At 34.4% G+C, this 14,463-nt stretch overlaps 1 protein-coding gene across 2 annotated transcripts in view; it reads right to left on the bottom strand.

The window, feature by feature from the left end:
- atms (RNA polymerase II-associated factor 1-like protein antimeros) overlaps positions 1-14,441 on the bottom strand; it is a 34,886-nt gene extending 20,445 nt beyond the window's left edge. Inside the window, exons 1-5 of one of the 2 annotated variants that reach the window (XM_081758720.1) lie at positions 14,053-14,441; positions 9,582-9,674; positions 3,005-3,193; positions 1,498-1,633; positions 439-582 (exon numbers count right to left, since the gene is read on the bottom strand). In XM_081758720.1, coding sequence (XP_081614846.1) covers positions 439-582; positions 1,498-1,633; positions 3,005-3,193; positions 9,582-9,674; positions 14,053-14,123 — 633 coding nt within the window. In that variant the 5' untranslated portion in view covers positions 14,124-14,441. The remainder of the gene's footprint in view (positions 1-438; positions 583-1,497; positions 1,634-3,004; positions 3,194-9,581; positions 9,675-14,052) is intronic. The other variant, XM_081758719.1, reaches the window with a different exon arrangement.
- Between the last annotated feature and the right edge of the window lie 22 nt (positions 14,442-14,463).

The raw sequence follows: 14,463 nt of genomic DNA, 5'->3' as shown, positions 1-14,463 counted from the left end.
CCAAAGAGTTCTCTACCACCATGACAATGATTCAAGCATACTTCAGCAGTTGGATGGCAACTATTCATGAATACGAATTTGAACTCGTTTCTCCACATCCTATTCACCAGCTTTGCCCCCTCTCCTTCTCAGACTTCCATTTATTCCCTAATTTAAAAAGGGCTTTAGGTGGATGACATTTTGGGAGTGATATTAATCATTACAATCTTGAAGGAATTTTTGTAATCACAATTTCAAATTTTTTTTTTCTTTTTCTACTGGGATAAGGGCACTTCAGCACCGCTGAGGTAAGTGCGATGCACAAGGGGACTATGTTGAAAAATAAAGGCATCATCAAATTTGCACTTCTTACTATAAGTGTTCTACTACTTTTTACACTTCCAATTCGACGGTAAATGTAACCTATAAACCATTTAATGTATAAACAATAATCCTTACCTTAAAGTCGGGGAAAACAGGTTGTATTTCTATGGGGACGACACCAGGTTTGCTATAATGCTTTTCAATAGGTTTAAGTGTATCTTCAAACGTCTTCTGAATAGCCTTGATCTGGCTCTCACGATCCATATATAATGTTTCATCCTTTGGAGAAACAAGAAAAAAACATGTGTAAGTCTTAAATGTACATACGAATGAACTGTTTAGTCCAGTAAATAAGAAAGCTTGGCTCATGTGAAGTGTTAAAGAGTAGATATAATTTTCATAACACAAACACTAATGATTTGGACAGCATAATAAAGAACTCATATGATTTACTGTTATTTACTATTTAGTCTACTCATTCTATTCTAGATCTTTTGTTCTTTAACTTCTAACCTACTCCTGGGCTGATGAACTACCTTTTAAGATTAACACATTCAGGGAGATGGATCAGTAAAAAATGTTATACCTCCATTTGACTCCTGGTAGCAAAGCCATACAAAATTAACTCTATCTGCACATATGAACTATTATTATTTAAAAGAAAAAGAAATCCCAAACCAGTGAAGGTTGACTGTTATTTCTCAGTATATTTTTCAAACTAATATTTCAATTCCTACAGTTCTAGAATCATTTTTTCTAGTTTAACGTCCCACGTTACTTACCGAGGCTAAGAATGACGGTGATGGTACGGATGATGATAATGGTGGAACGAAAAAAGTGGGAGGGAGAATTACGAGAAAGCCCACACACACTGTGTTTGTCAATCACAAAGCCCACTTGGCGTGAGTATCATGGAAAATTGTGAGCGAAAAAGTTAATACATACAAAATAATCTGAGATCCTTTATTCTAACAAAAGCCTAATGTATTTTAATAAATAATGTACAACCGGTAGATTTTATAGATGGAGCGTCTCTTCAACTTCATCTATTCACCCACTAAACGATTTTTTAAAAGTCTATTTTTCCGGAATATACATATTTAAGCATGGAAGAAATGCCTTTTTCCTTTTTACTTCATTGAAATAGTAAATACCAAATAACTGATATATATTGTATGATATACAAATACTTACTTTTAGGCTCTTCTTAATACTGTAACCCACTTTGGCTTCAACTTTCTCTATCTGCTGTGGTTGAAAGCGTGTTTGTTCTGTTGATATATATTCCGTTCGACGCAACCAGGATACATTTCTTGCATGGTGACGAGATCTGAAAAGAAAAACCGTATAGCTCTTAAAATTTATACTGCTAAATAAGTTCGAAATTACACACTAAAAGCCCATCCATCTAACCTCGAAACACATTTTTCAACTCCTATTATTGCAGGAAAATCCATTATTATAGCAATGGTGTCAGGTCGGAATCTGGAATCGATGGAACTATCTAGAGGTAAGCTCACAAGTACTAAGACATCGTGGCTCCGTTGTTTTTCTACAAAAAGAAAGTCTCTTATTTTGCAGCATAATCTTCGCAAGTACAGGCTAGTGAAGAAGAGGAGCAGAGTATTTTTGTTGTTTGTTCATGGTGCGAGTGTGTCCGTGTGTGTTAACTACAGCAAACAACATACTCAAACATTTCAGGATTAATCAGGTGCCAGTACTTATTACTGGTTAAAAATGTGATAACGAAAATGCAACTTTTTTGTGTAATAGGTGTAAATCAGTGTTTATTTACACTAATCGCTGAATTAAATCACACAATGTGAAATAGGTAAAGGAAATGTATTCCTTGTAGCACCACACGGCACGACGGCTCAATGATTAAGATGTTTCATCTCTGGTGCAAAGAGTTCATGGTTCGATCCCACACTATATGGGTTTATGGAAACATCATGTTTCATATAGCATGTAGTAAGAACGTAACTGTAAATAAAATACATTAGTATGTATAATTTTCTACGTGTAGATATATAAAGAAGACTAGTGGTGTTAAATTGCTGACTTGTATATTTTAGAATAGTTCTAGTTTGAAGCTAAAGTGACTCATTCAGCCCTACAGTTAGTCTAGTGTCCAGTGCGCGCGCCCTTGATGCACATTAAAAGTAATAACAATTCCCAGTAGGGGTACATTGAATGCATTACGGTAGTTCCAATTCCATCTTAAAAAATAGGCTTCGTCTTATTTAGCCTCGCTGCTGAAAAGAGATGCTAAATTTCAAAAGCAAACAAGCTATAGTGATTTACGATGTGTGCATATTACTTTGCTAATTCAGTCGTTTTGTATTTAGAACAACCAGAATATTAGGGAAAGTCAACGATTGAAAGAATTACCAGGCACTCACATTTTCCTTTTTAACGTAAGATTAAAAGCAGATGCTGTTGAATATTGCAATTATTCATACAATTCTAATAAGAAAGTAAAACAGTATTAATATGTTCATGAGTTTCCTTTTTAAGGTGGTTGCTGCTATACGTGTATTGCAGTAATCCTTTGATCTTTGCTTTTGATTGTTATGTGCATTAAAAAACCTATTTACAAATACGTATGATACATATGAAAGACTTGGGGTTATAAACAGACTAGGCTAAATGAACCTTGTATTGAGGGAAGTGCACGAAAGGATACTACTACATAACTTACCGCTTCGAATCCTGTGGCGTGAGTATATCTTCTTCCAGTAATTTCTCATCTGCGGGGTCAAGTTGCGCATTGAGATCTGCAGCATATGTATCAGGATTTATAAGATCTATGGTAACACCCAGGTCATGTTCCGTCAGTACTTCATATTTGTAATTACGTTCTAATGATGTTGGATTATACTGAATGAACCTTACAATAAATAAAACAAACATATTTATGTTTTAAATATCATACAATTCATTTATTTCCATACAAATCTACTTGAAAATTGATAATACACCTAATAAAAAGACAAAAAAGTATATATACAGGGTGTTTCAGATAAAACATCCAGTGCTTATAAATCCGAAACGGCTGAGAATAAAAAGATGAAACAAAAACTGAGATAGGAAAATGTCATAGGGCGCATCACATGGTGGTGTTGTGGTGACTCCCAGGGCCCTCCTTCAAGGGGGCCCAGGGGCCAACTTCTAATTTTCAAATAGGAACACGTATTGAATCATATCTCATTCAATAGTACTTGAAAAACGAAACAACTTTTGTAAAAATTTGTCCTTGCATTTACATAAAGCGATTCAGAACGTGCAATAATAATACAGGGTGTCTATCGGTCACGAAAGTCACGAAATCAGAAAACGGTCATGAAAGTCACGAAAAAGTCACGAAATTTAGCTTTTGGGTCACGATTTTTTTGAACTGTACAAATGTAAGTACAGATTGGGAAATTTTGTTCTATAAAACGTCAAAATTCACCACCAAAAATGTCTATGGTCGGCCTTAGATGCTACCAAATCGCACGCAAAGTACGTTTCTATCGCATGGATGAAAATTCGGCCTAATTCGCACGCAAATTCGCTCTTGAAAATGTTAGGAAATTTTATGATTTGGTAAAGAAAAGGTCACGAAAAAGTCACGAAATTTCATTTTGGAATTTTAGTAGACACCCTGTAATAATAATAATAATAATAATAAATAAAATTTTTATTTTTATTATTATTATTATTATTATTATTATTATTATTGCGGTAGTAATGGCAGTACGGAAAATTGAACTTTTTTTTTTTTTTTTTTTTTACATTTTTAAAGTTTCGGACCTAAAAGTAACGCGTTACTAAAGTAACAGTTACTTTTGTGGGGCGAGTAACGCGTTACATTTTAAGAGAAAGTAAAGTAACTTGTAACGCGTTACATTTTTGCAAGTAACTTACCCAACACTGTGGATTAGAGCGAGAGACACAAAAGTACCTGTCATCTAAAATAACTTATCTAAATTTGCATGATGGAAACTCCGGTTTTCTTTTAGGTTAAGAAGAAAACCCATAAACTATCCTTCTCCAAAATTTAACCATCATGCTACTTGATGATCGATGCATCCGAATACCATATCTAAAACCACAGTATAATTAAGTCACTACTATAAATTAATTTCGGCAGAAATAAAAATACATAGTAAGACATCATGTTATGGGATAATGGGCCATCTAGTAAGATTGTAATTAAAACTCACGAAAAAAAAAAAAATCTTTGCATGTCATTTACAAAAGGAAGTTCTTGAATCGTCATTTGAATACTGAAAGTGATCTGGAGTTACTAACATGAAATTTAAGTTACATCAAATAACATGCATTTCTTTGTCACTCTTAACCCAACCAAGCATCACAGAAGGAACTGAATACCCTACATTACACATCATATTATCTATAATGAAAGGTTCACCATTAAAATGAAATTTGTCCAAGTGTTCTTAATGTAAATTTCATCTTACTTATCTAAACAAACAATGATAATGTTACTAGATGCATTTCGTATTTTTTTTTTTTTTTTAAATCTCCGTTAAGCACCAGAGAAGAACCACGTGAGATGGTGACATCAAAGTAGTCAAATCTGTTCACTGGAGATTGCACATCCTGCATACTATTAAGACAGTTTCTAGTATTTAATCAATGAGGTGTACTAAGCGTGAAACCGTATCGAGTGCAATCGAAGCGCCTGCCAAGTGTGAAGTACGTGATTCGATTTCTCAAGGCGGAAGGGCGTAACACATCTGCCATTTATCATCCAATGATTAAAGACTATGAAGAGAGCTTTATAAGTGATAGCTGTGTGCACACATGCTACAGAGGGATTAAAGAAAGAAGTACCGACTTACACGATGAGTGAAGCCAAGTGTGAATACCTATGGCTAAAGACTACCTTGATGAACGCATGAACCAGTGGTTCGTGAAAGGGGTAAAATATGGTTTCTGAACTGTTAGATTTTAGGAATTTCAGGGAAATAAGCAGCAGCATGGATAAATCGAATTATATCACGTACTTCACACTCGGTGAACACTTCGATTGCACTCGATAAAGTTTCATGCTCACTACACCTCAATGATTGAAGATCATAAGCTGTCTATCGATATGGAGAATCCAAGAACAGATTTTGACTACTTTGCGTTTCTCCATCTCTGGTGGCTTAACGAAGTTGATTAAAAAAAAAAAAAAAATCGGTTCTCATTTAACGAAACTAGTTTCTACACGGTGTGAAACACACTTGAAGTTGCACGATGATGCAGTTCTTAATGTCTTAACTTATTTTGAGAATATGCAATAACTTCCTAGAATCTGCAGCTTCCGAACTTTCTAATAAACTTAAGATAAATTTGAATGAAAATAGTCTTAATAAAGAAGTGGGACTATATTTATTAATGGCTTCATTTTTTTAAGTTTGAACTTACCGATATTTATCAATTAACATTATGTATAAGTTCAAGGTATGATAGTGCAGCAGTTGGTCATAGTGTGATAAAATCTACATAAGGTTTCCGAATATTCAGTGAAGTGATGACTTGCCAGTGGATAAACTAAACTACAAGTTGTGTTTCGGTCATCTACTTTTTGTGATAGTTCTACAACACTATTGGATGGTAAGTTGGATAACACATCATAATTTTCGTTTTATTTATGGACTCATAAATACGTAGTCCTAAGATTAGGGCACTCATCCTTCTTCGTACTTGCAACGACTGAGGATGAAAGTAGCAGCAGCTTTCGAAAATATTTTCGCTGTAATAAGTACACATTGGCACTATGGAATTAATCGTATCATTCAGTATGCAACTATTCAGTGCCATGCATTTCCCATGGAACTTTTCGTTCAATGTGGTTCTTTTTGCCATGGTTCAACGCATAATACGTTTTCAGCTGCTAATGTTCTTTTTCTGTCTCAATTTTTGCCAAATAAATAAGAGTCGATGGTGACAGCTAATGACCGAAAATTAACAATTCCATTCTATACAATTCTAAAGTGAGTATTTTCCTTGCTGAAGGAAGATGCACATGGATGTCGATTTAAAAAAAATAAAAAAAATCTTTCCACAGCGTGGGCTTTAAGAATATAATACACATGTACATGGTGACTTAAAAGGTTGACAGAAAATGGATTAATTCCCTTCCATTATACCACTACAGATTGAAAATATTCATTCATACTTAAGACAAAGAACGTTTTGACATACCACCTAAATAATAATAATAATAATAATAATAATAATAATAATAATAATAATAATAATAATAATAATAATAATAATAATAATATATTATTATTATTATTATTATTATTATTATTATTATTATTATTATTATTATTATTATTATTATTAGCATGTTCTTACTTTACGCAGTTTAAAAAGTTACAGACAACAAAGCTACAAAAATTTAGTAAATACACATCATAGAAAGAACAATAGTAAAATGGAAGCTAATTTTATTAGCAATCATTTAAATGGTCAAGGATTACACTCCATTTTCGTACATTACTCCCTTAGACAAGTACGATTATTCAAATAAAATAATAAAAGTAAGATTCTTTAAATAATACGCGGTGTTCATTAACAATAACAGCGTTCCCTTAAAACAGTGAAGATCGGTTTCCCTAACACAAATTCTTGAATATAAATTAAAAGATATGGGGTAAGTTCTATCATACACTTTTTTAATGGCCTCTTCCATTCACATACCGGTCCAACGCACTTCTTTAATTACCATTTACATATTTGTTATGTTCAATATGACTAATTGTTATTTACACAAAATTTATCATGTAAGTATATGTTGATAATATACGAATGATACAGTACCACATACCTTGTCATTGCAAATTACTTTTTTTTTTTTGCTTGAAAAAAAAAATATATATATATATATATATACAGAGTGTTTAATAAGTAATGGTCATAAATTAAACCGTAGATAGTACACGCCAAAACTAACAAAAAAGTCTTAGTAGTAAACATGTGTCCGCAAACGCTTCGTAACGGAGATAGGGGATGTCGAAAGTGTGGGAAAATGAAGTTTAGAGGCGAATATCTCAAAAAGTATGAATCGGACAGAGGGTGGTCGAATGAATGATTATCAAAGTCAGACCTGCGCTATGCAGAAATGCATGGTTGATAAGTCTGCAATGCGCGCGAAAGGGATTCCCCAAAGAAACGAAGGAACTCCCGGAAAATTGTCCAAGGATAGGGGGCTCGAGATGAACATCGATGGCGAGTCTATCCACCAGTAATTCATAAGTCGTGGTACCAGGTCGAAAGCTTGAAAAGATACAAAATGGCGGACAACGTTTACGTGCCGTGTGTGGTTGCATAACCAGCAAGAAATGAGAGAGGCAATCGAAGAAAGGTGGTGGTGCATGTTGTGAACTACTTCAGAGCACATTCCTAAGACGAGTTATCAACCATGCATTTCTGCATAGCGCAGGTCTGACTTCGATAGTCATTCATTGGACCGCCCCCTGCCGATTCATACTTTTGAGATATTCATCTCTAAACTTCATTTTCCCACACTTTCGACAGCCCCTATCTTCGTTACGAAGCGTTTGCGGACACATGTTTACTAAGACTTTTTTGTTAGTTTTGGCGTGTACTATCTACGGTTTAATTTATGACCATTACTTATTAAACACCCTATATAACAGTCAAGAACATATTGCCAACTCCCTCTGAGACGTATTACAATCAGTCCTAAAATGAAATGAAATGAAACCTTTTCAGTTTTACGTTCCACACTTATACCATCTAGGCTAAAGGAGACGGTGATGATGAGAAATAAACGAAATGGTAGAATGGAGAACGTGGGAGGAAACGGGAGGACCCCGAGAAACTTACGCACATGGTATTTGTCCACCACAAAGTTCACCTGGTGCAAGCTGGGATAGAACCAAGAACCCCATGAATCAGAGGTGAACACTCTACCACTGAGCCACCGTAGCCCACTATCAGTCCTAACATTGCCAACTCTGACTAGTGACATGTTAATCCTCACATGTACGTTTTTTAAACAGAATTTGCTTTCAGTACGAGAGTGTCTTGTTCTTGTTTGTAACATAATTCCATTTGTTTATTCTTTGCTTCAGTACTTAACTTCAGCACTTAGTTCTCTTTATTCACCTCTGATTTTACATTCCTCTATACTTTTGATTCTTTTCAAGGTATTCATCATAGCGTCTCCGAGCTGAACAAACTGAGAGAAGCATTCTTCGATCAACAGGAAGAGATCCATAGTACATAATTACATCATGCACCTGCCTTTATGCTACCAGATAAATCTTCATTTGGTTTTCTACAATAAGTGACGTATTGACTAAGAACCCGCCCTCTACTGAGACATTGCCGTTAGATAAATATTTTCATAACATTCCACAAATCACAATATTCTTGTTTCTTGGATATTACCTTTGCAAAGAAGTCATCTAACCCGATTTTGCACATCTTCTCTTCGTATTCTTTGAAGTCATGAGACCCCTGAATTTCAGTACAGAAAGAAACTTTCCTTTCTCAGCTACAGAATTAGATATCCTGTTATGCTCATGCAGAGTTTGTAGGGTGTGTTTCATCTTCGTCCGAGCAAGTTCTGAATTTTACTTTTTGTAGCCTGGGGCCCAAAGCTGACAAAGCACGAACCAGTTTATATTTCAGAAGACTCCTTTCCACAATCTTTTTAATTGTGCCCACCAAAAAGTTTCCACAGTCAAGCCTGGAAGCCAGTTTATCTTTATCTGATGCCTTCAGTTCTCTCAGTAGTTTCTCTATCTTAAAACCAATGTCCACGAAGATGACAACTCATACTTCGATTTCTACTTTTATATGATCAATTATCCCTCTCTCTGTCTCAGACACAAATACACACACACAGTGCTTCAGTCTCTCAGCACGAAATAGCAACACTGTATCCCTGTAATCATGGGAATGCTGTTTCATTGTGGTTCCCTATACATGTCAATCTGTACAACTGACAGAGAAAAAAACAATGTTGAAAAAAAAAAAAAGATGTTACACTTGCACAATCACGTTTCCTGTCTTTCCATGACATTTCACGGAAAATGCATAATTTCCCTGACATTCCCTGATTTTTCAGAATGTGTGAACCCTGAATAACCATGTCCTAATACACGGATTAGGCTTTGAAGTTCAGTGTCTGTAATTATTAATTTGATATATTACATGCAATTCGTTACATTAAAATTTTGGAACTCAACCACAAACATTAATATGTACCTACAACAGTTTTAAATTATACTTTATGTACTTACCTGCTAGACTCAAATGGGTATGTTATGAATTTAGGATCGAAAGGAATATCTGGAAGAGTATTGCAATATTTCACCCTGCAAACCAATTCAGACCTGCATAAACAAAGAACAATTGGATTAATTTTTTTAAAAAAATGCTAATGTATGAAAATGTTCTATAATATGTGATAATAATAATGATTATTCTATTAAATATGGGATCTCTAGAGTAAAATCCTTTCTTCAATGGTGCTCAGTATCAAGATCATCTTTGGTTTCTAGTGCACCGATTTATGTCGGAAATTTCCTTTTCTTTTTTGAAGTAAAATATCTTGGCCATAAGAATTTCCGCGAACAGCTTAGAGACAAAACTTACTTTTTTTTTTAAGGGATTATTTACAGAAGTGAGTTGATGGTGGTGACTGGCAATTGATCTTTGAATAATGTGTGATGAAAATCTTAACAAATTTAGCGCTAGATTACCGAACTTGAACTTTACGGTGACCTATGTGGGAAAAGAAAGTGATCTATTCGCAGGGTTTGCCCAAGTGGGCCCAGCCCGAAAAAACCCAGCGGGTTTTTTCGGGTTGGACCCACCTGAAAAAACCCGCCTTAAAACCCACCTTGGTTTTTGAGCTTTTTGTTAGTATATTATTGGTACAACTAAGGTTATCACATTGAAAGTTATTTTTATCAGATTTTGAACTTTCTTTGGGCGAATTAGATGCTTTCACTTTAAGGTAGACAACAACATTCAACATAAACTAAGTTCTGAATAAACTGAATGAATGAATAAAAAAAACTTCCCTTAGTTTGAGATAATTATAGAACAAATTAATGTGTGGATTATGCTTATAGCCTATTTGAAGTAAAATAAGCAATTCTATATTTTAGAAAAGTACTTTCCGTGAATAGTGTGCTTCCAGACTCGGCGCCACCGAGAGACGTTATCCCTCATATGTTGACGGATTTAAGATCATAGGTAAATATGTAAATACATTAAGATACAGTAAATATGTAAATACATTAATTAGTAAAACTATTAGTATTATTTCTTACCTTTGGTGGTAACAAAACTATTCAGTAAAATTTGGTTTTCCAACAACAACAATTTGGTTTTCCAACAACAGTCATTTGCTACCCTTCAAATAAGCATTCTGTAGAATCAACACCAGCAGTAGCATAAAAAGCCTCGTCAAAATTAAGAAGCTTAATGCTCGGAGCTCCCAAGACTACGTAACGCTTACTATTTCAAGTGCTGAATTCAAACTTCAGTAATAATTGAAGTTTCGATGTACAGTAAAGCAAGCTGCATTTTCAGGGAAAACCTGTCGTGAAAGAAGTGTTCGGGAAATTCCCGCAATTGAATGCGCAAAGCATCGGAAGTGAATACTTCAACAATAAAATTATTTATTTTACGCTGGAAGATATTTAATTTCATTTAATACATTTTGAAACATTTACTTTATAAAATATGAATTATAGGCCTTTAATTGTTTTAAATTAGTTTTCGGAAAAGAATAGGGTTGGTTTTTCACCGGCCTGGCCGAAATATTGCTGTTATTTTGATTAAAGCCGGTGATCGGTGCATACTTCTTACCAGCCCATTTATGACCGGTTTTTTCAAACTTGTATCTAGTTCAAAGTATAGATTTAAAAAATAACTTTCATTCTGTAAATCCAAAACTCATCTTTCACCATCTATCAACGATTAATATATTTTGTTCATCTGCTTACATAATTTTGAAGAGTTGACAGGGACTGTATCACGGAAAATTTGAAATTTATTTGTAAGGAACTTTATACATTTATTGAGAGTAAAAAAAGGACTTCTTAAAGCAATTTCCTGTAGTTGAAGTGTAAGTTTAAAGAATTGTAGAAGTGTAATTTTCATTTTCCAAATCCAAAATTGTCAAGTAAAGATTAATTTATTCATTTGTTTCGATAATTTTAAAGAAGTGGTGATAAATACAAAAAAAAAAAAAAAAAAAAAAAAAAAATCAATGCCGATTTCAGTTTCTCATTTATAGTAAGGATGGCCAATTCTGGAATTCGGAAAAATTTCTGAATTCTGGAATTTTCAGAAATCCGGAAAGTAAAATTTCCGGAATCCGCAAAATTTTGGCCATTCCTAATTTATAGCATTAACCTTATTATTGAATGTACTAAGGATATGCAGAACACAGGTGCGAATGTACTTTTGTTCACTATGATAGTATTTTCCTTCCCATGGTGGAGGGGATCCGAACAGAGATTCGTTATACTTAGACCTATATCATAGGGAATTTTGCTGGGGTGTGGTTTTTCTACTTTCCGTAGTTGGCAAACACTAGAAAAGATCTGTCTTGCAACAAGTGCTCGGGAAATTCCCGTAATTGAACGCACAAAGCATCAAAAGTGAACTTCAACAATAAAACCATTTTTTTACGTTGAAAAATATTAATTTCATGAATTATGTCTTTGCTTCAAATTAATATAGCTATTTGGTATTCATATTTGCCGAACGTCACTCAGGCTCCTGGGATAATCTACATTTGTTCGCTTGTCTGTCTGTACTACACAGTGTTCAACTTTCGATCTTTTAAATTTTCAGGATACAAACTGGAGACACTCTAAATTTTATGCATAGATTTTGGCGGCATACGAACGTAAAATTACAAAATGGCTATATATATATATATATATATATATATATATATATATATATATATATATATATATATATATATATAAAAAACCGGATATCCACGTTACAAAGGGCAGTTTTCGGTCTTTCAAGTTCAAATTTTCAGAGTAAAAGCACGAGAAACTAAAATAGATGTACATATTTTGGCTTCATAAAATTTCAAAATCGCGGCCATTATTCAAAATAGCGTGTATCCATGCTACAGGGTACAATTTTCGGACTTTTTAAGTTCAAATTTCGAGGGTAGAAGCACGAGACATTCTAAATTTGCTGTATACATTTATTCGGCTATCCAATAAAAAATTTCAAAATGGCGGCCATTTTTTCAAAACAGCAGAGAATAGAAAAATGTTGCAAGTTGTGACAATGACAGTCTTGAAATGTAAATCGTATTTTAACATTTTTACCCCAAAGACATTGAAATATTTCGAAAAAACCCAATTAAACCCGTAAATACCCGAAAAACCCACATGGACCCAGGTGGGTTGGGTTTTTTCAAAAATACCCGGGTTTTTTCAAACCCTGTCTATTCGTAACGAAGACAGAAAACAAGGTGCCGTGCGGGGCTCTAACCCGCCTTCAGTCGCTAACGCTCGCTCGGCAATACTATGTGAATTAACTATTGTTAAACTAACTTAACTTCATTTAACGCATGGAACCATAAATCGACCGAATTTGAGTAGAATATCGCAGAAAAGTAGTAAAAATGCTTCCCCCCCTTCCCCTCGCTAAACAAAGGCCGAATTTCCATTTTCTTGTTAATCTACATCACGAATTTAGCTCAACAAAACAAGCTCTGGTTTAAAACCTTACAAGCTTCGTGTCAGTGATACTCTACTAAAATATATTATACCCATATATTAGTGTTATATTTAAGAATCGGGTTGGCAAATTTGAAATCTATATGCAATATTCTGCGAAGGTTACGCTGCTTATATTTAGGTAAATTAAAAATACCTTATTCTTTGTGACATAATTACCTTTATTTCTGCAATATCTACATTTCTCAACCGATCCTTTATATTCTCATTGGTGAAAGTATCACATTTTAAAGGGTGTTATGTACCGAAGAGTAGATTCACAAATATAAAAAATACGTAAAATTTACAGGAAAGAAATGGTGAATCTGATTTTAGGCAAGTCTTTACGCAAAGCAAAAACAATAACCGATTCATCTGAATCGGTTCTTGCAGTTACAGTTCCCAAGAACGAAAGACCGAAAACAACGTGCCTGCAGGACTCTACCCCTCCTTCACTCGCTAACGCTCGCTCGGCAATACTGTGTGAATAAGGAACAGCAAGGAATGTGACAACCCGTAAATAATACTAACAGACAGGATATCACTGCCATGCCCAAAGTAAAGAGTTACCAAGTTTAATGTATTTGTAAATGACACAGACTTCATCTTGTTGGCACTATTGTCAATGGACGTATGTTGTTATTAGACATTAGCGTGTAAAGAAGTAATTAGTTCGTTGTATTCAAAGATGACAATTGAATGTGACAACTCTACTTTCACAACAACGTATGTTGGTTACGAAGAGGAACGTTTTGTGGAGTAGCACGGATAGAAATCGATCAAAAAGTTCTGTTCTCGACATGAAATAGGCGAATTAAAGGCTTGCTCAAATTTTTCTGTACATTTAACAATCTATGGATCCGCATAGTAAAACTGCACCAACCTTTTGTCTTGATACTTTGGACCTACTCTGCAGCACAAAAGGCAAAAAGTGTAACTTAAATAAGGATTGACATAGAACACTAAAATTATTCAAGTGGTTAACATGAATGCAGCTAGTATTTACCTTCTTTCTCCAGTTGTCCTTGGACGTTTATCTCTGTCCGCGTTAAGTGCGTTTTGAATTGTTGGTGGCATGATTGAACCAAGTACCCGCTTTTACTTCTTATAATTAGAATATTCAACTAACTAGTTTGATATTAAGCCATTTCCACTAAGCTCTATTGGCCAACTTCACATTCACATACTAACGTTGCACCTCTATCACAGTAAGCACTATTCCCAGATGTTTTGTTGTTTGCCCAGATCTCGCAACGTATGTAATTCTGATAACAGTTACAGTCTTTTTTAAATTAACTTCGAGGCAAATAGTTGGTTATTACTTATTTACTTTATCCTGTCTTAACACTGACATAGATCACATAGTCTTAATTTGTTCGTGTTGTCCTCGGATCGGAATAGGAGTAAGTTACCCACT

The sequence above is a fragment of the Thermobia domestica genome, chromosome 5, assembly GCF_964235325.1.
Source record: "Thermobia domestica chromosome 5, izTheDome1.hap1.1, whole genome shotgun sequence".
Classification (NCBI taxonomy): Eukaryota; Metazoa; Arthropoda; class Insecta; order Zygentoma; family Lepismatidae; genus Thermobia; species Thermobia domestica.
Note: the sequence above shows the minus strand (reverse complement) of the source record. Positions and strands in the feature narration are given on the sequence as shown.